This window comes from Ictidomys tridecemlineatus, chromosome 2, assembly GCF_052094955.1.
Source record: "Ictidomys tridecemlineatus isolate mIctTri1 chromosome 2, mIctTri1.hap1, whole genome shotgun sequence".
NCBI classification, from domain to species: Eukaryota; Metazoa; Chordata; class Mammalia; order Rodentia; family Sciuridae; genus Ictidomys; species Ictidomys tridecemlineatus.
In genome coordinates, this window is record NC_135478.1 from 106,058,177 (window position 1) to 106,079,776 (window position 21,600).

Below are 21,600 nucleotides of genomic sequence, written 5' to 3' on the forward strand. Positions count from 1 at the left end.
GGATGTCTTGGGCTGGATGCCTGAGGGTTAGGTTCCAGCTCTGTGCCTGCAGTCCAAGATCAAGCCCTGTCCCCTCGATGCCCACAGCCTGCCTCCCTGGCCTCTCCGTCATGCTGAGCTTGCTCCTGCTGAGGAAATGAGTCCTTCCCTGGATCGTGGCAGGGGGGCATCTTCTGCTCACTAGATGTCACCCCCACCCACGGCCACCGCCCGTCACACCTCCACTCCTCTCTGCATCTCCCGCGGGGCGCCTGCCGTGGCTCGGGTTGCCTGGTCCTAGTGTGTGTTCACTTGCTCCCACTGGGCAGAGGCCAGGCTCCCTGGACAACGCCACCCCTTTCCCAGGACCAGCTGAGTGGCAGCCAGGGGCCACCAGTCCTTGATGAACAAGTGAGCAGGTGGACGGTCAGCACAGGCCTCCTGACAGACGTCCAGGGTGGAACTGGCTGGGAAGTGGACTCCAGGGAGAGCTCACCGATCTCATTTCACTTGACGCTCAGTCTCTGCTTTAAGATTCAGAGTTTCCAAGAAATTACACAATTGGTGCGTCCATAGTTCATCTGGTCTCTCTTCCTCCCCCAGAGGAAGCATCAGTGCATCCAAAAATAGAGAGAACCATGAGCCACGCAAAATAAGTAAACAGAGAGCGAGGGAAAGCGGGTACCGAGGTGAGAGGCTGACCAGGAGCAGTCTGCTCTCCTCCTTGGAGTCTGATACTTCGTCACTGTCCAGAAGCAGAGTCCTCGCTGGTTAGTACTTGCAGCTCTGCAGACTTCTGTGTGTCAGACGGGGCCAGCCTGGGGATGTGGCTTCCCCATTGACATGAATGAATGCAGGTTCCCTCCCGGCCATGGGGGAGGCCCCCCAGGCAGGACGGAGGAAGATCAGAGCTGTATGTCCCTCCACCTGCAACCCAGCGGGGTTCCTCCCAGGCACCACACAGGTGGTTACCAGGGGACAGCCAACTTCTGTGGCAGCAATGGAGGTTCTGTGGGTTCCCATCAGCGCTGGCTTGGTGAAGTCGACCCCTGGAAGGAGGCTTCCGGAACGACTGGAGGAAGGCCACCAGGAATCATCTGGCTGCTGCCCCAGCCCTTGCTAATCAACTTTGGAGGAGAACAGTGGCGATTCTCACCCCCAGCCCTGGTGGGAAGCATCACGTGGCCCTTGTGAGGTCAAGGACTAGAGAGGCCGTGGATGGCTACGGGCCTCCGTGGAGACCCAAGGCCTGGCCTGGGCCCAACAGCCAGTAGCAGGGCCAGGGCCATGAGCAGCGACCACAGCCCTCTGGGGTCTCATCCCTCTGCCAGCTCCAACCAGGTGCTCTTGCCGGAAGGCCCACTGCCCTGCCAGGAGGAGGAGTGGGCAAGAGCTAGGACACTGGGCATCGGGGAGACACTGTTCTCAGGTCTAGAATAGTTCTAGTTCCTCGGGGGCCAGCCAGCCCCTTGTTCCTGCAAGAGGGACTTCCTACTCATTGTGAGATTGCACATTGAAGGGCAGGGCCACCATCCTTAGCCCACCATCACAGGGGCCTGGGGACGCACCTGACTCCTGGCTGGCTGGTCCCTGCTTCTCTCCTTCCCTGCTGTCCGTCTCACCTTTCTCCTCCTCTTTCTCTTGATTCCTCTCTTCTACTTCCCTCCCTCTGCTTCTCCCTCCCTCCCTCAGCTTCTCCCTCTCCCTCTCTCCCTCTCCCTCTCTCTCCCTCTCTCCTCCTCTTTCTCTTCCTCCTTCCCTCCATCTCCCTCTCCCTCTCTCTCTCTCTCTCTCTCTCTCTCTCCTTCCCCCCCCCCGCCGATCTTGCTATAAATACTGCTCAGCAACTTGTTCACTTAATAACACACAGTGCCAACAGTGGACACAAATCAAGTTTCCCCTTTCAGTGGTGCCCAACTGGGCCACGGTACAGACATGCCGCAGTCCACACAAGCGTGGCAGTTGGATGGGTGCTTGGTGGAACTGAGGTCCCATCCCCACCCCACACGACAACACTGGGACCCTGCTCTGAATTTCTGGCAGGGTGCACTCCAGGCGGGGTGGCAGGGTGGACATCTCTGCACTGTCACTGGGGTCTGTGCTGCAGGTGGCTCCTCCCCAAAGCTGAAGCTGTCAAGTCCGTGCCAGGCATGGGTCAGAGCACCCTCCCGGGCCTCCCAGGGTGGACACCCAATTGTGCACCACCGGATGTGGCTTCTAGGCAGCCCAAGAGAAGGCAGAGCAGGGTAGAGTAAAGACACGGGGGACCTGCAGCCCCTGACGCACCCCCGCCGCCCCCCTCCCATCTCCCTCCCGCCCCCTCCCACCTAGCCTCACCTTCTGCAGAAGCTCGATCTCCTGCTGCTTAGCGTTGAGGACAGCCAGGGCTTGCTCATGCTCCAACTCCAGCTGCTGCCGCCGTTCAGCAGCCTCACGCATGTGCTGTGGGAACAGGAGGCCCCTGAGCGCCAGCACAGCCCACCATGCTCCACCAGCCACGCTGCCTCTCCCACCACCCCCAACAGTAGCACTGGTCCCTCACCCCCTCTCCACGGCCTGTGTCCCCATAGGAGGCAGAGTGGATGGGGAATCCTGGCCCAACGAGGCCCCACCCCCTGCCTCTATGTTCAGTGCTGGGAGCATCGGAGCAGAGCTGCAGGGCCTCTGCGGTCCTCAGACATGAGGGTGCCCGCTCCTCTCCCCAGGTGGACATTCTGCAAGGCCACCCCTTCTCCTCCAGGTTGGGGCTCCCACTTCAGCTGGAGGACCTTACGGTTACCACAGGGGACAGGTGGATAAGCCTTGCAGTCACACCACCGCTACATGGACATCCACCCCAGGTCCACGCCCCCTATGTAGCCTCCTGCTCAGTCTCTGGCCCCACTTGTGGCTCCCGTGGACCAGAGGTCACAGTCCGCAGGAAGGGTCCTAAGGGAGTGTCAGTCAGGCCAGGTTTCTGGAGCTGAGTGAAGGGGTGTGCTCCTGGGGCGTGTCCCGGCCTCAGGACATCCCCCGTCTTTGCTCAAAAGGCAGAGTCCAAGCCCCAGGGCCCGGTTCCAGCTCTCATCTGTTAGCTCTGAGCACAGACTGCTCCTGCCTGTGCCCCGTGGCTGGTCACCACCAAGCCCTGCAGCAGAACAGGGAGGGCATCAGAGCCGCTGAGGCCCGAGCAGTACATTCAGTGATCACGACCAGCCTTGACCACATGAGCACATGCTGAGGAATGACCTCACGTGGGGGGGCACACGCCAGACCAAGGGACTCTCACAGGAAGCACTGGCCATGTGGTCCAAAGGGAGGAGACCAGAAGGGGCCCATGTCAAATTCAATTCAGTTTTCTTCTTTTTTTATATATATATTATAAAAAAATTGACTTTGTTGTCAATATTTTGAGATTTGGATCTTTAAGGTGAAAGTTCAAATTCCCTAAAAAGTGAGGAGATTCAGGTTGGGGATGTGGCTCGGTGGCACGAGTCTGGCATGCCCGTCTCCTGTCCCACACCTGCCCTCCCTCGGGCCCCTGACATCTGAGGGTCCTAGATAGCCACCAGCAACACAGGGAAGGCCCAGAACAAGGGGCTTGGGTCACAGCCTGCCTTCCTTGTTCTTCTGGGCTGGCTGGCTATCCCTTTCTGTTTATTTATTATTTTGTGATCTTATTTGTTTTTAGCCTCATTATCTTCACTTAGTTTGGGACTCTTGGAGGCAGGTAGCCTTCACCACTCATAGGGAAGAAGGCTCCCCTCAGTGAGAAGCAGGGGACAGCTTCCTGAGGCTGTGGACACCCCCAGGAGCAGGCAGAGGCGGCCCTGCTGAGAGGGGCGGGAGGGGCCAAGAGGGGCAGAGAGGCCTCAGTGCTCCTCCTGACACCCCCCACTGGCCAGAAGCCCCTCTGCCTGCGAGCATCTGGAGAGGGCCTTCTTGCCCCAGGACGGGAGAGGCATTTTGCAGAGAGCCGCAGTGGGTGAGTTATTTGCTGGCATTCGAGAGTGAAGTCACCTGGAGTGTGGTGTTGGGGGCGACCTCTGCACCCCTCTACCATCTCCAAAGCTGCTTGGTGAACTCCAGGGCTGTAATTACCCACAGACGAGTTGCAGTTGCTCTGTTACCATGGAAACCCTCACAGGAACCCAGGATGCTCGGGAGATAGAGGTCCCCCAGACAAGGGCACCCATAAGACACAGGTGTACATCAGGTACCAGAACCCCATCATGCTGGACTGCAAGGGGTCTATGAGCAGGAGACACCCAGAGGGCACACAGAGCCTCCCTGTGCATCCGGGAGCTGCTCCAGGACCCAAGGACACAAACTCGTCAGGCGCTTGGGTCCTTGCACAGGGTTTGCACATGGCTGGGCACAACCTCCCATGTGCTCTGTCATCGCTGATCAACTATAGGACGCAAGCGGTCAGCCTGGGTAAACAGTGGCTATTCTGTGCTGTCAGGGAACATGACGGGACAGGTCCCTGCATGCTGAGTGCAGGAGCAAAGCTGTTGTCCGTGGCCTGCTGAATCTCAGGTGGGAAACCTCTGACAAAGGGCTGCCCACCCTGTTCTGAGCCTGGCATGAGTCTGTTTCCAGGGCAGGAGGGCTAGTGTCTGCTGTGACCCTCCTGTGACAAGGCCCTGACACACTGCCTTCTGGCCACCAGTATGGGCTTAGCAATTCCTAATGACCTCGCTTCCCCTCTGCTCTGGTGGTCAGGATGCTCTGAACTCCTGGGCAGATTTGAGAGTTCTCCCATGCTGGCCAGGACAAGAGGGTACATGGCTATGTCAGTACGACGTGGAGATGGACAGGACGGCAGCCCTGGATCATGAGGTGCCTTCTGTGTGCCAGGCTCTCTGTGGGTCCACAGGTTCTCCTGCTCTGTGCTGAGAGCCAGGTACTGCAGTTGCCGTGTCACAACAGATGCCAAGCACCTCGCCTGAATCACACGGCTAGAACACAGCAAGGCTGCGTGGCCATACTCCCAGGACAGCTATCTGACAAATCCTTCCAACTAGTTTTCTGCACTTCTGCTGGGCCTGACCATGGCCCAGGGGTCTTCATCTAGTGCTGGGAAGGTGGTTACCTGCGAGAGGAGACACATTTCCTCTCGAGGCCTCATCAGAAACAAACTCATGGTCATCCAGCATAAGCCACAGAGGCTCAGGGGCAAGGCAGGCCTCGTGCTGCAACAGTGAAGGGGAGACGGCAGCTCCAGGCCAAGAGAGGGAGACTGCTCAGCTCCTGGGGTGTGAGGTGACGTGGCACAGAGGCATGAGAGCCCAGACCCCTTGCCTCAAGGTCCCAGTCCAGCACAGCTGAGCCTCCAAGCCCGTGCCCCTCAGTGCAGCCTGTCTGCTTGCCTCGCAGTGAGGCCTCAGGAGGACCGGCCTGTCCCATGGCCCCTCAGACACTCGGGGCTCTCCCAGCCAGGCTCCCGCCTATCGTGCCACGTCACCCAAGCCACGACCCTGCCCTGCCCTTCACACCAGCCTCTCCGACCTCCTGGTCACCCTCCCACCTCACCCTGAGGCCCAGCAGGGCCTAATCTCCTGTGACCTCCAGGCCCTGGACAGCTGCTGCCCTGTGCATCTCTGATGGTGGAGCTTCTCGGGGCACAGACACGCCCTCCCACTTCCCCCATCGCCAACTGGCGCCCTGCCTGGGTGCACAGGAAGCTCGCTCGGCCCAGGGGTGGGCATGGCTCTCTCTCTCTCTCAGAGGAGGGCTGAGGATTACTCGTGCCATCTCAACAGAGCCCCGTCCTTCCCTCAGCTCTGAGGATAGGGGCTGGTAGCCGACCTTGGTGCCATCCCTTGCTCAGCCTCTGAGTCCTCAGGGCCCTCTGTCTGGCCTGCACCCATCCCCGTGCTGACTGCCTCTGCCAGGTCCACTGCACCCAGTCAGCCCTCCCTGGCCACACCCACACGAGGTGCACCCTCCTGCCGCCAGCCCCACCTGCTCCACAGTGGCCAAAGGTGGCCCCACACAGAGCCACCTCCATGCCTCTCGAGGGCGCCAGGGCTGTTCGTTGACATGGAACAGCTCCAGACTTCCCCAGGGCCACAGCACCTCTGTGGCCAGCCCCAGTGTCAGCCTGCACTCTCACCCTGTGCTCCTGCCCGACGCTGAGGCCAGCCTCTGCCTGGGGCCATGATGCCACCATTCTCACCTGGGGCCTTGGGCACACACCACTCCCACTGCCTGTCCCCGAATGTCCACAGGGCAGACAGCTTTGCACACTTGTTCATTTATTCAGAGTCTTCCTCCCCCGATCCCTGAGGCTACAGACTTGAACATCCAGCTCATGACAAGACAGGGTAAAGGACAGTTGGACACGGCCCTCACACAGCCGCCTGCTCTGTACCCTCGAAGCTGTACTGCAGCCTGCTGTGACCTGTGACCTGCTGTGACTTGTGACCTGCTGTGACCTGTAACCTGTGACCCACAGCCTGCTGTGACCCATTGGCTACTGACCTGTGACCTGCTGTGACCCACAGCCTGCTGTAACCCGTGACCTGTTGTGACCCACAACCTGTTGTGATGCACAACCTGTTGTGACCCAAAATTGATAGTGACTGGCAGCCTGCTATGACCCGTGACCCACTGTGACCCACAACCTGCTATGACCCAAGACCAGCACTGACTGGCAGCCTGCTGTGACCTGTGACCTGCTGTAATCCACAACCAGCTCTGACTGGCAGCCTGCTGTGACCCATGCTGGTGAATGTCACCCATGTCCCTAGTCTGGGTCAGTCTGGAGAGGCCCTGCTTCTGTGTGCACACAGGAGCTGAACACCAGCTCTGTGGAAGTACCTGAGGAGGGAGACCCACATGGGGCTGCAGAGAGCTGGACTTGGCGTGAGAGGCAGAAGAAGACCAGGCCCACGCTTTGCCAAACCCAAAAGCAAACCCAGGCAGTAGGCGCACACCAGCTCTCCTGGTGGACCACGCTGGCTGAGGATGGCGCTCAACAAATTTCCCCGGGGAGGTCAGGTGCCAAAATGGGTCGGGAGGGAGTGGAGGTAGCAGACAGGAGGAGAGAGATGGGCTGGAAGGCTGAAACCGTGGAGCTGGGAAAGAGGACTCACAGGCCAGCTATGAACCAGTCTCCCCATAACGGGACCCCAAACACAAAGCAGGCTAACATGTTACCCTGGCACCAGAACAGACTGAACCACTGGTGGGCGCTGATCTCCTAAATGCATCATCTGCACCTGTTGGTCTGTAGAGGCCCGGCCTGCAGGTCAGTGTTTCCCAGGTGCTGGTCAGGGCTTCCTAATCCCACCAACCCTCACATCTCCTCCTTTCCTCTCCCTTGTCCCAAGCACCCAGACTCAGGGGGAAGGGACAGGGCAGGGTACAGAAACAAAGGCCTCCAGGCTCTGTCTGCAGCCTGCACCCAGGAGTCTGAGGAGACCAAGGAGCTCCTGCAGGAAACCAGGCGGCGGCTCCCCTTGGGGTCTGCAGGGGGTGGCAGAGGGACTGGACACTCAGGGGTCCAGGAGGGGCCCTGCTTTCTACACAGGCAGGTGAGCCCCTGGGGACACATGCTGGCGGCGGGGGGCGGGGGGGGGGGGCGGAAGAGGGATGACGAGGCCACTTTGGGTTGTCTGTTCTGCAGCGCAGTCGTGTGGCCCGAGGGCTCGTCTCTGACCAGCAGGAGACCCAAGAGAGCAGTGTGACACCAGATGGGTGGAGGGGTGGCCTTGCTGTGTTCAGGTCTGTGGTCAACAGGTTTACATGACTTGACAGCCGACATGTTCCATAGGAAGTGGACAGAAATGTAACAATGGGAAGAAGAAGTAAAACCACTGAAATCCCAACTGCTGACAACTCAAGAGCAGAAACTGACAACCCAGGAAAACACGGCCTGAGGAGGGCCTTGGTGGGATCCACAACGTTGCTGCAGGCCGTGTCCGGGGGCCGAGAGGCGCCTGGAGCTGGCCAGGATGCAGGGTGCTCTCCAATCCACCCTCAGCCCACATGGTCTGAACAAAGTGAAGGGGATCCAGGGACACCCTGCACTGCCAGCTCATCTTCCCCTCATGGTCACCATGGAGACCCTCTATGGACAGATGAGTGGAGGGGTGGCGTTGTTCAGGTCTGTGGTCAACCACGGCAGGCCACCTCCACCCCTTTCTTGCTGTGCTGCTTCCTCTGCCCTTGCGATCTGCATACCTCCGCAGGGCCCACAGGTGCCCGGACTGGCCCTTCACCACCTGGCCCCTGTGCCCACTCTGTACCAGCCCTCTTGTCCCCACTCTGGGGCTTTCCTTCTCTGAGGGGACCTTTCAGTTCCTTCCTGCCCAGCAGGCATCCCTGACCGCGTGATAGCAGCAGCCAGGAGTCCCCCCAAGAAGACCCCTCCCCATATTTTGCAGGGAGTCGTCCCAGCCCTTGGCCCTGGGGTTTGCGCGTGAAGCCCATGAACACACATTGAGGTCAGTGGACCACATAAAGGGGCATCCCCTCCTGTGGTTGGTGGGCTGCAGAGCGCCAGCTGGGGGATGCTGGACACCCTCCGACACACATGGTGAGCACCTGCCCAAGAACTGAACCAACTGCAGAAGCACAAGACAAGGAGATATTATTGGGGGTGACATCACCCAAGCACCTTGATTCAGGCCAGCGGCCCTTGGTGGTGGTTATCTGAGATGCCCACCTGCAGCTGGCACACAGCCTTCCTGTTGCTGTAGAGCAACTGCAGACATACTTTCCTGGAGTGCCTGCCCTAGGCCTGTCCAGGCTCAGCACTTCGTGCAGCTCCAAGCGTTTGAGGTTTGCTACGTTCCAGAAGCACCCCAGAGCTGCCACATCCCCACCTCCATGACAACCCAGGCAGGAGAAGGGGAAATAGGCCCAGAGAGCTGAAGTGCGTGCAGTCAGCGATCAGCAGGATCTGAACCTGGAGAGTCAGCCCCCTCCCCACTCTCTTCTGTCCCAGACACCTCTGTGGTCCCAGTGAGGGATGTTCTGCAAGTCAGTGCCTTTTCAAACCTTCCTGTGGTGTTCGGAAGTTACTCCCCACCTGGCCCTGGGGCTCTCGGGCCCCAGGACCACCTCTACCCCAGGGGAGGCTCCTGCCTCTGGCCAGTGAAGGAGCCATTTGCATCTCTCCTGGGGACACTTCACAGCCCTCCTTGCCTTCTACCAGTGGTCTTGATGCTGGCCATCCCCGGAGCACTGGGTCTGGGTCCTCAGAGGGAGGCTGGAGTCCCACCAAATGTGTCATCTCTGGCTTCCACTTCCCAACAGGACACCTCCTGAGGGCACGCGTCTACCGCACACAACAGACTCCCCTCCTGCAGAAGAGGCCTCCCAAACCCGTGCCTGTGGAGGCTTCATTGTCCAGCTGTGACATCTATATCCAGACATCGACAGTAACATCAGCTCTTAAGCAGTGTCGAGAGGCTGCTTCCCCAGGACGGCCAGGCTGGGACATGGAACACAAGAGCAGTGAACCATCCGCCTCATGAGATCAAAGGCGGGTTGTGCTCTGCTGCGGGACTGCCTGAGCAGAGACAGGAAGGAGAGCCAGAGCTTAGTAGCGATGCCGTCACTGTCACTGGTGGGATCCTCTGGGCTTGGGATAATGACTGAGCTTTCTCTGACTGGGTTTCTTCTCACTGGCATGGTGAGATCACACCCAGCTGAATCTACGTCTTTAGATCCAAGGAACGGTAGCAGCAGGTGACTCCCTGCCCACCCGTGCATCGGGCCCTCTCCGTGGGAAAGCGAGGGCCTGTTCTGGAAGCCAGGCTACATTTCAGCCTAAGCATCTCTGTTTCCCACACTGGAGACAACGGGGTAGTCAGGAGCCTCTGAGGAAGCCTCCGCACTTTCCTGATCCCTGGCCTCCCTGACCACCTGGACCTTCAACCCTCAGGTCTTTCCCTGAGTCCTGACAATCCAGGATGATCTGGGGCCTGCAGGGTTGGGGACATGGCTTCCCTCATGCCCCAGTGGTTTCCAACCATCAGCCAGGGACTCAGACCAGAAAGTGGAGGGGACAGGCCAGCCTGGTCTGTATCCAAAGCCACGTGCAATGTTGCCAGCTATGTGTTCTGGGCAGCCATGTGCCTCTGTGAGCATCAGTTTCCTCATCTACTGGATGGCTGGAAAGAGCAGGACCTTGCTTTCCAAGATGGGCGCCAGGAGCAGAAGACACACTGGGCCGAGTGGTAGGCAGAGTGGCCTAACGGCGATGCTGAGCTCTGGCTGGGGTGCGACTGCTGTTTGCCTTCATGCCTGTTCCCTTCTGCTGTCACTGCCCTACACCCCCTTCCCACCTTCTTATTTCTTTCATTCTTAACTTTCTTGAGTATTCTGCTTTCACTCACCCACAGGACCACTGCCCAAGGTGCAGGAGAGAGGAAGTCCAGAAGATAAACCCTGTCTGCTTCCCGGGGCCCTATCAGGACCAGGGCTCACCACCGGCCTGGTCCTGCTTCCCAGGGCCCCTTCAGGACCAGGGCTCACCATCGGCCTAGTCCTGCTTCCTGGGGTCCCACCAGGACCAGGGCCCACCATGAGTCTAGTCCTGCTTCCCGGGGCCCATCAGGACCAGGACCTACCACCGGCCTAGTCCTGCTTCCTGGGGTTCCATCAGGACCAGGGCTTACCATCGTCCTGGTCCTGCTCCCCAGGGCCCTATCAGGACAAGGGCTCACCATCGGCCTAGTCCTGTTTCCTGGGCTTAGTCAGGACCAGGGCTCACCATCGGCCTAGTCCTGCTTCCCAGGGCCCAGTCAGGACCAAGGCTCACCATCGGCCTAGTCCTGCTTCCCCAGGGTCCAGTCAGGACCAAGGCTCACCATCGGCCTAGTCCTGGTTCCCCAGGGTCCCCATCAGGACCAGGGCTCACCATCGGCCTAGTCCTGCTTCCCCAGGGTCCAGTCAGGACCAAGGCTCACCATCGGCCTAGTCCTGCTCCCCGGGGCCCCATCAGAACCAGGGCTCACCATCGGCCTAGTCCTTCTTCCCCAGGGTCCAGTCAGGACCAGGGCTCACCATCGGCCTAGTCCTGCTTCCCCAGGGTCCAGTCAGGACCAGGGCTCACCATCGGCCTAGTCCTGCTTCCCCAGGGTCCAGTCAGGACCAGGGCTCACCATCGGCCTAGTCCTGCTTCCCCAGGGTCCAGTCAGGACCAGGGCTCACCATCGGCCTAGTCCTTCTTCCCCAGGGTCCAGTCAGGACCAGGGCTCACCACCAGCCTAGTCCTGCTTCCTGAGGCCCTGTCAGGACTAGGGCCCACAGCACAGCTGCCCGCTGTGTCAGGTCCCGGGTGCTGGCTTACTCAGGACACACGTCTGTGCTGGCACCCAGCACGTGGCCACCCTGAGCAGGGTGCATTCCTGGGCCCAGGCCATGCCTGCCAGGAACTGGTGCTTCTCTTCAACCACAGGCAGAGGCCTCTTAGGAGGATGCAGACCCCAAGGTCCAGTGTGGCCACGACTCTGCAGCATGCCAGTCCTCTGTGCTCCTTGGCTGTGTGCCTGGCCTCCTGCTGAAGGCATCTTCTCTTCTGTCCCTGGGTGACCCCTGCTCCAGGATGACCTTACCTTAACTAGTCACAGCTGCAAAGGCCCCATCTCCCCATAAAGCCACATTCACCGTCCTTGGGTCAGGACCTCACAGGCCACTCTGAGCCCTAGCAGGAGGGACGCCCTGTTCATTCCAGACCCACCCCTTCCTTTAGGCCCTCCATCACTGAGGATGCCACCAAGTGTCCCCTGCCTGGAGTTTTGTTCCTACTGTCCCCTTCTCCTTCATAGCCTTGCCTAGAAAGCTTGCTGGCCCAGGCCCTGGTCACCAGGCATGTCTCTTGGTGAATCACCACCTCCCCACCAGGTGGATGGAGTCTCTCATGCCCCTTCCCATCCCCCTGCCTCTTCACCATCCTTGGCCATCTCAGAAATTCACATTTACTTACTGGACCAGCAGTTTTTCCTGTGCCCAGTGCCCAGTGTCCAGTGTCCCTGCTTCCGAAGAGCAAAGACCAGCTTAGGTGAGCTTCACTGCACTCCAGGCCTCTGGCACAGCAGGGCTCTGTACCCAGGGCTGACCCACTGGAGGAGGGACATCCCAGCCCTTAACATGTCCCGTGAGTCTGTGATGAGCAATCCAAATACCTCCCTAACATCTCCACTTCCCTTCATTCCTGCTCCCCGTCTGAGACTATTGTGCCACTGTCCCCTACTTAGTTATGAAAATCTTCCTGATGGGCCTTCCTACCCTGCTCTGGCTGGCTTCAATCTCTTCTCTGTGTGACAGTCTTTGCAAACACAAATCCAGTCATTTTCTACTCAGCTCAATATTCTTGCATGGCTGCCCACTGCTCCACAGAGAGGACCACATTCTACAAGGATCTGCTGGCCAGGGGCTGCTGGCCCACTGAGGTCTCCTCCCACTCTCCTCCGACTCAGTCTCTTCTACCTGTCATACCAGTCTTCCTCTCTCTTGTACTCTGTGATCCCATGTACCCCAGGACCTTTGCACACCCCATTCCCTCTGTATAGAATGCTTGTCTCCCTCCTCTCCTGAACAACCCTCACATATTCTCACAAGCTCTAGGGAGGCTGAATCACTGCCTGGGTTTCCCTGAGTGTGGTCTGGACTCAGCATTGAGCACTTCCTGCATGGGCAGTATTAAAGATGAAGAGACGATTATGATTCCAGGACTATGCTCACTGCCCTTGCTGCCCCACCTACTGTGGGGTCTTACCTGGCCTGGGCTGCTGCCTCTCTGTTCTGATTTGCATTTCCTGACAGCTACCCAGTCCAGACCCCTCTTGCACTTCTCAGCTCCGAGTGCTGAGGGACTGGCCGGGGAGCCCAGGAGCCAGGCTGCCCCCCGCCCAGACTCAGAGCACTGGCTACTGGTGGGAGGGGCCCATCTGGGAGGCCAGGCCATTCTGGAGCAGCCACAGCTGTCGGTGTCTCTGCACAGAGATGCAGGCGATAGTAGAGCGAGCAGCCAATTTCCTGCCCTGGCTGGTGTCTGAGTCTCCTGTGCTATCAGGCATCTGATCTGCTCAGCGTGTGCAGCACAGGCTTGCTGGAGAGCCAGCCCTGGGGTCGCTCCGTGGCTAAGCCTGCTGCAGAGTTGTTTAGAGTCTGAAGATTAGGACACAGGAAATGAGCTACCAAACAGATAAACCTGGAAAAGTCGGCGGGCAGCGTGGATGTCTGGCAGCGTGAACGCCCAGACTCTGGGATGAAGCTGGTGCACCCATGGACACAGATAGGGTGGGGCAGAGGGAGAGGAGCCCAGAGGAGAGCGACTCTCATCTGGAGTCCCCTGTGAATCCCAGACAGTCATTTGTCCTTACACAGAATAAATCCCGGCCGCCTGCATGAGATGGCCTTACCTGTTCCTGTGAGAGCGAAAGCCTGTCTGTCTGTCCTCCTTTGAATCACGATAGACACTCGCTGAGTTGAACCACCGAACTGTCCTTTCACATGGGGCCACAGCTAGACATGCTAGGACTCGCAGGGGCCTCGCAGAGCCTCTTCATGCCTGGCCCTGTGCTGCAGTGTGCAGAGGACAGGGTGGCCCTCCTGGAGTCACCGTTGAGTTTTAAATAAAGCCAGTCTGTCTCAGTCTCCCTGGAGACACCAACTCCCGAAGCTGCCTGAGGATCCCCCAGGGTGTGGGTGGCTGGGGATGGTGCCAGCCAAGGCTCTGGGGAGGGGAGTGTGGCTGGGGAGTGTGGCTGGGGAGTGCGGCTGGGGAGCTGGGGAGGGGCCGCTCCCCTCTGCGGGTTCCCCTGAAGCGCAGCCCTCTCTGTGCGTTCTGAAGGGGGTACACTGAGCGAGGGGATGACCATGTGTGAAAATAACTGTTTTCATGCAAACGCCGCAGTCAGGGGCGTCTGAAAAGTGGGGAGGGACTTTTGGATATCAGCATCTGCAATGGTCAGGGGCTAGGCCCAGAGGCAAGACCATCTCAGGACAGCCTCCTACCCAGGGCAGTGACACCCCAAGGGCCAGAGTCCTTTGCTGAGAAACCTCCTGGCTGAAGAGGCCGGGGGACGGGGCTCCATGGGTCCAGGCACTGGAGCTGCTGCCCGGGAGCCGGGGGGGGGGGGGGAAGAAGCAGGGAGCAGGACACGACGCCCACCTGGCCTTCACACCACAGGACTGAGACCCCAGCCCATCCTGCAGGCCAGTGTCCATGGCCGTCAGAGGGAAGCAGCATGACATCTGGCCCCTGCTTCCTGCAGCTGGCCAGACTGTGGGCTTGCCCTGCTGACACTCCAGGTCTGCAGCAAAAGGGGAACCCAGGACAACAGAAATTCCCCCCATAGCTCTGAAGGCTGGAGCCCCAGGTTGAGGTGTGGGCAGCTGGCTCCTCCTGAGGATCAGGGGAGGATCCTCCTGCCTCTCCCAGCTCCCTGGCCTCTTGGCCTATGGCAGTGCATGACCTTCCCTCCTGGCCTGTGGCAGTGCACGACCTCCCCCTCCATCTCTTATCTCATGTGAAGGTGTCGATCTGCACACTAGAGCCTGCTCTAAGGCCTCCTGTCATTTACCCCACAAATGCCGTGGTGTCCAGGTGAGGCAGGCTGTGCCCGAAGACTCTGAGTGGACATGGATCTGGGGGAGCGCTGTTCAACCCGACAGCGTCCAGCAGCTTCTCGACCCCAGTTCTGCTCTTGCTGGGCCCCGTGGCCTCCCTTCAAGTAATGGCCTCCACCGTGGCCCTGCCTCTGCTGCTGCACCTGATGTCACCCAGCCGGGTGCCTGCCTCCTTGAAGGGTCTCTGCACCGCTGCACCAAGGTGACTGGAGAGTGTCCTCCCTGCCCTGAAATAAGGACAACTGTCCCTCTGCTACGTTACACAAGCAGGGCCATCCCGGGTCCCCAGGAGGGCACACTCAGGACGATGGCATGCTCCTGCAGCCACTGTGACTGCCACACCAAGCAGCTCCTTTTCACAAGGCGTGAGGTGCCAAGGGTCAGAAAGGCCTTGAAAGGCAGCATGGCGGCGATGCTCCCAGGAAAAACACTTAGGGCTTTTGTGAAGAAAAAAAATATTTTCTTCTTTACTTGGGTCCAAGAAGCTGGGGAACAAAACTTCCTGGGTTTACTCCATTTAATCAGTTGATCAGACCAACACTGAGGACTGTCCCAGGATAGATCCATGTGGAGCCAGGGGTGGAAAGATCCCTGTCACCCAGTCCAGACATCAGGGACACCCCAGCCACCCTCTGGGGAACTTCAGGCTACTTCCAAGAGAGACCACAGCCAGCCACATAGAGGGACTTCCACAGAAGCATGTGAATCTCAGCTCTAGTCAAGCCACGACGCCCACTTGCCTAGACTACTTCAAAAGGGTTTTATGAGGCTGGTCTCTATGGCCACACCTCCTGCTACCCACCCCCAGGTAAGCCCATCCCTTTAAATCAAGCAGGACCCATAGAACATGGCAGAAGTGACCTCGTCGTTACCAGTAAAGCCGTCCCAACCCTGGATGTGAAATGTACCTGGAACCTGATCACTCTTTGTCCCTTGTTTCTCTCCTGCCTGCCACGACACTGACCTGTTACTGACACTCTGCCTGGACCATGGCACGGAGGGAGGCCACTTCCTCAATACCTGGAAGGAACTATAGCAGTTGCTCAATAAATCCATGCTTAATGAGCGAGCGAGTCTCTGTCGTGAGTTCGCCTGGCTTTCTCAACAGCACAATCTCGGTGGACTTCAAGTCTGCAGGAAGCCAGTGCCCCTCTTAAATCAGCCTGTGCAGACAGCCAGCCTAGGTCTCCATGTGAAGCTCGAGAGTCCCCAGTACAGTGGACACGGCCTCTGAAAAGAACCTGGGGTTGGAGGCTCCTTGATTCGAATGAGCCATCAGAGGCCAGGGGGGGAAAGCCACGCATCGTCTCTGGGTGAATTAAATCACCAGGACCAGGACGAGCGGCAGGGCAGCCATGTTTGGAAACAGAGTGGCCAGGGTGAGACCGTGACAACCAGGGTAACTGTCCGCCCAGACAGGCTCCGAGGACCCGTGAGACAGCCCCAGGCTGTACTCACTCCATAGTGACATGAAACGAGCATTCCCCTCGCACTGAGCCTCATGTCCCCCTGTCCCCAGTCATGTCTCGGGCTTTGAGCACGGTGTCAGAGATGAGCCCAAACAGCTGACACTGGAGACCACCAGTCATCAACGAGAGACGCCATGGTGGACACTTCAGCCTGTGCCGCCCAGGAGAGCTGGGCTGCCTTCTCCGCCACAGGCAAGGGGCTCCAGCATGGACCCAGAGTGCTGCTGCACCCAGGACCCCATGCTCACACTGCTGTCCCCAACACAAAGCTATGGCTGTCCCCAGTGCTCTCCTGACAGCAAACTACCCCGAGCTCACTCGAAACCCACGTCCAGGCCCCACAAAGTCCTGCCTGACCCTTCCCCCTGCCCACCTCCAGCCACCAGTCTATCAACTCCACCTTGAACACAGAGCCCTGCACGCCCCGCCTTGCGAAGCCACCTAGCTTTCACTCCTGGACCTCAACCCCGATGGCCTCCACTCCTGCGCCTGGCCTAACTAGAAGCAGGTGAGCCCTTCCCAGCCCAGAGGGGATGTGCCTCACGCCCCCTGGGCCTCCAGCATCTGTGGTAGACTGACTGCAAGTCGCCCCACCTGTCCCTGCATCCCGTGGTGCCTGGTGACACGCGTCACAGCTCCTGCCTGCCACAGGCAGAGTCCTTTCCCCAAGCCTACAGACCGGGCCAGCAGGAGGCAGTGATGTGGCTGGTGCCAGCCCTGAGTTGGTCCCTGCTCCTCTGCTCTTGTCCATGGTCCTGTCACGCCTCGGGCAGTGACCCTACACACCTGCCAGAGGATGGGAAGCAAGGGACGAGGCCAGGTGTCCCGGCCAAAGCCAGTGGAGCTGCCCCAGGCACATTGCGCTGCCTTGATGACCCAGGGGACTGTCAGCCACAAGCATCCATGAAAAGCACCATGCCACCCCTCCCCAGACTTGCGATCATTAACGAGAAGGGACTGTTTTAAGCCACTGGGGCTTGGGACAGTCTAACGCAGCCTGGGTGACAGGTCCCGAGCTCCATGACAGGACAGATGCTAACATTCTTGGAATTCTACCTTGAATGCCTCGCCAGGGTCAGCCCCAGGATGGTTTCACCCTTGAGCACCCTGCCCTCCCTCCTGTTGAGGGGCACCCTGTGTCTCCAGGAACCCTGCAGCAGCAGGGACTGTCCAGCACCCCCATGGCCAGGAGGTCATCCCTGGGTGCTGACAAGGCTGCCCCTCGGGGTCCCCTCGGCTCACACGCAGCTGGGGAAACCTCTTTTGAAGGCCCAGTCCCTTCCCATGCCCTCACCCTGTTTCTACTGGGCACTGCCATGACCTGGTGAGACACCGCATGGGCTTCCTCCCTGCTCCCTGGGAAGGACACTGGGCCTGCACCTAATGACTGTAGCCCTAGTACATGGTCACTGCCTGTCCTGTCCATGAATGAACGAGCAGCCATGCGATTCACACCCGGGGCCCAGGAGCATGTCTGAGAGCTTGTCACATGGACACCTGCTCAGAGGCACCACCACAGCCCCTCCCCTGACAAGGATGCGGGGACTATATCATCCCCAACTAGATGGGGCAGGTGGCACCAGAGTCTCCTGAACACGGCCCTCAGCCCTCTGTCCACTCACACCCTCTGCTCCTGGTATTTGAAACATTGCAGACCAGGGCCAGCAGGAATGTCCTGCCCTGGAGCTCCCACCAGAAGGTTCCTCCTGGACTCTTCCTGGGGGAGGCAGCCAGCCTCACCCAATCTCCCCAGTTTCTCTCCTAAGGGCACAAAATGGTCCCAAGAGCCCAGAGTTTTAGCACAGCTTCCCCGGAGAGAAGGATGACAAGTGGCTTCAGCTACTGGGAACGTCCTGAAGCATCTCTGCATGTCTCCTGGCCCCCTCTCCTGGGAGCTGAGAGCGAGTCCCCTGCCCATGGCTCCTTCTCCATCCTGGCTCCCTGGAGACTGGCCAGACAGGGCCCGAGAGCAGCGGGGCCCAGCCTCTAGGAGGGCTGGAGTTCTGCCTCCCCTTCCCCTGGCTGTACCACCTCATTACTCGTGAGGCCCTCGTTCCCCTGACCACTGCACGCCCCTCACGTGCCATAGTCTGTGCCCCCGACTCTGCTCCAACAGTCCCCAGTGGGTGACCACTGAAGTCAAAGCCATTTCCTGCTCCAGGGGTATGGGCAGGGCAGGTGCCCCCGAGAAACACTGTGGTGAGTACACTGGACAATAGGACTGCAGTGGCCACACTGTTGCTTTCTAGAACAATGAGGATCCAAGAAATCAAACAGGAAGGGAGGAGAAAGGGAGGGAGGGAGGCAAGCTGACGGATTCACTCAGCCTAACTCGGCGATGTCAAGCCGCCCAACCCCACCAGGTGGACGCTGAAGGAGCCGGCTCAGGGAGTGCAGCCTGAGGTAGATGTGCTCTGACTTAGCTATTCTCCTACAGCAAAGGCCACTGGACATCTGGCAACAGCTTCAAATCCAGCAGACACTGGGCTGCAGCCGGCCGCTCCCTTTCCATCAGCAGAGCCGCCCTCCGCCCGGCTCAGCTCTCTGTACCCTCAGAAATGGGAACGTGGAACTGGTTTACAGGGCTGCTTCCAGAAATGCTGGAATTGTGCCACCTGTGGGTTTCACACCATAGCAGGATAGGCACCGGGAGGGCCCCGAGCTCCAGGGGTCGAAGGGCTTGGCCTCCTGCTCTGGCCGCAGTGCCCCCCGCCCCACGCTGGCCTGCAGCACCGTGCATGCCGGCCACCTACCTTCAGGACCTGCTCCAGGTTCTCCAGCTTGACTTGGAGCTGGTGTTTCTCCCTCAGGGCCGAATCGCGTTCTCTGGTCACTATGGTGAGTGTGCGGCTGAGCCGGGCATACTCTGCCTTCACCTGGGAGCAGAAGTGTTGAGAAAACAAAGGCTGTTACAGACTGCCCAGGGACCAGGTGGACACCCGGCCAGCTGACATCTGTTGCTTCCTTGTTAAGAGCCTCCTGTCCCTCCCTCCCCAGGGTGGACTTCAGGGTCCAGTCCTACAGAGCTGAGCACCTGTGGTCAAACTGGCCAATCAGCACCTGACCTCCCCCTTCGGCCCGCCCACCTCCAGCACGGCATTGTGATTAGCTCTGGCTGGGAACGGAACCCAGACTGGCTGGTCAGTGCAATGCCATCCCCTGGATGTGAGGATTGACTGGAGTGGTCCTGCAGCCCTTTGCCATCCTGAGAGCCTGGGAGGAGACTGCTGTCCATGGGAAGTTGAGGACAACAGACTACAGGTGTCATTGCCTGCTGTCATGAGGGCAGCACAGCCTGACTTCAAGGCCAGGTAAATGGACTCAGAGCCCGGAACGCAGAGGGCAGATGAGGTGTTGACGGTCCTGGGCACCAGGACAAGCCCAACTGGAGCTGCTGTCTCCTCTGTTCCCACTGAGCCCGTTAGTTCACACCAACCCAAATTACTTCCTGTCCCTTTACCTGTGAGAGTCCTGACACACACCAGACTGTCACCCGATTGTGTAAGCATGCTAATTCCTCTGCCTAAAAACTTTACCCTGTCTCAGCCGAGGGTAAGAATGGCACAGAACTGCACATGTATGAGCACGGATTTCCCCAGGATCTAGCGCCAGGTCAGTTCCACCCTCAGGCTGCAGCCCCAGCCAAGCTGTGAGCTCGCTGGCAGCCCCCTAGTCCCCCTCCGTCCCCAGCTCCTCTGCAGCAGGCCAGGGCATGCTCTGGTGAGGGGCCCGTGGCTGGCTCCAGCTGCCCTGCCCACTTGCCCACGGAGGCCATGTATCAAGGCCGCAGCAGACTTGCCGTGTGCCTCCCTCCTCCCCAGAGTTAGAACATGCTTTGTGGCTTCAGTCACAGCCCATCAGGAAGCCACATTTCAGCCACAGAAGCCTTTCTGTCACAGAGGCTTCGGTACTGAGGGCAGTGCCCAACTGGACAGTTCCATGGCTCTGAAACGAGGGCGCCACGTGGCCTTCCTCAATGGAGGCAGTGCGTGGAAGCTACCTTAGGGGTCACAGCCAGGGCCAGCTCGCAAGTCCTCACAGCCACTCAGCTGCCACCAAGCCCGGGGCCTGGAACTCGGAAGATGTCAGAAGCTGAAAGTGTCACAACCTCCTGGAACTCAGTGCCTCTCATGAGCCTCAACCCAGGGCTACAGGTTGGCAGGAAGCCATCGCTTCTCATATTCTTGCTGGCCATGGAAATCAGACGTGGGGTGAGGTGTGTGAGCACCCTGGAGCCCAGCCTCATGGGGACCAAGGAGTGCTCCCTGCAGCACTCCTCAGCTACTGCCTGGTTCCCACGGAAATCAGAATGAAACCAAACACCCTGATGCCAGGCTCTGCAGGACCTGACCTTCCCATCTGGTACCACCACTCACCATGCTGGGGACACCCCAGCCTTCTGTCCCCTAAACAAGCTAAGCTCATTCCCACCCCAGGGCCTTTGCACTGGTGGACTCCATTGCCTGGCACAGCCCCATTAGCTCCCACTAAGCCCCGCGTCACGCTGCATGCCACCTTGGGCAGGCTGCCCAGCCTGTGGAGGGAACAGCCCCTCACCCTCGCCCTCGCCCTCGCCCTTGCCCTCACAAAGCTAGGGAGATAATGGCCACAGCCCTTGACCTCCTGCCCAGATAGCACCACCTGGAGCTCAGTCACGAACCTCACAGCTGCACTTGGTCAAGGACATCCTCCTGGGGATGAGCCAGGCTGCTCCCCACTGAAGGGCAAGGGCAGGGCCCCAGCATGGCCAGGCTGGAGCCAGCAGCCCCTCCTCTGTCCTGCCCTCAGGGGGGCTAAGATGGTTCACTTGTACGAGATTTTCTTATTTTGACCAGATGAGGTGGACAGGGACACTCAGGAGGGCTGGGACAGCCTCAAAATCCCAAATACCTATTGTGACATCCCTATGAGGCCCCATAATTTTTCAATAGAATGCCTCAGGAAAGGGGACATAGCAAGACCCCCTGACCATCATCCACAGCTCTGTGCACAGCTGGACCTAGACTTCCTGCCGGCCAGTCTCTGGCCAGTGGGTAGGAGTGTCACCTCGAACGCTGGCCTGCCACAGGAACAGCTTCCCCAGCTGGGAGGCTGCACAGGCCCCGCTGGCCCAAGTGACGATAGAATTTGATTATATTTTTGAAAACAGTACAAAGCCTGGTTCGTGGGCCCATAAGACCTTGAAGACAGCTCGGCCCCGTGTCCCGGGTCCCACTGTGGCGTCTTCCGCAAGGCTCCTTCCAGAAGGGACACAGGCCCATGTTCCAGACAGTCCAACACCACGCCCTGTACCTGAGAACCAGTCCTTTCTGTGCTGCTTCAGGGAAAGTGCTGTCAGCACGTCTCCTTGAGGCCATAATTAAGAGCTCTGATAATTAATGTCACTGTCAATCAGGGCAGGTTGCAAGTGCAGGCAGGAACTGACAAGGAGATTAGTAGAGAGTCCCTCTACTTCTGCAGGTTGAGTGGACACCCCACATGCTCCCCACCATGAATCTAGGGCACATTCAGCACTGTCCTCACCGGAAGGAACCCCGCACTCCCGCACTCCGGGACAGGAGGGTGCTCAGCACCAAGGACA

At 59.1% G+C, this 21,600-nt stretch overlaps 1 protein-coding gene across 17 annotated transcripts in view; it reads right to left on the reverse strand.

The window, feature by feature from the left end:
• Rimbp2 (RIMS binding protein 2) overlaps nucleotides 1-21,600 on the reverse strand; it is a 199,947-nt gene that overhangs the window by 77,654 nt on the left and 100,693 nt on the right. For 16 of the 17 annotated variants that reach the window (XM_078039390.1, XM_078039389.1, XM_078039391.1 and 13 more), the window contains 2 exons: nucleotides 18,773-18,895; nucleotides 2,317-2,421 (listed from right to left, as the gene is read on the reverse strand). In XM_078039390.1, the coding sequence (XP_077895516.1) occupies nucleotides 2,317-2,418 (102 nt within the window). In that variant the 5' untranslated portion in view covers nucleotides 2,419-2,421; nucleotides 18,773-18,895. Of the gene's footprint in view, nucleotides 1-2,316; nucleotides 2,422-13,340; nucleotides 13,510-18,772; nucleotides 18,896-21,600 lie in introns of those variants that run through there. The other variant, XM_078039393.1, reaches the window with a different exon arrangement.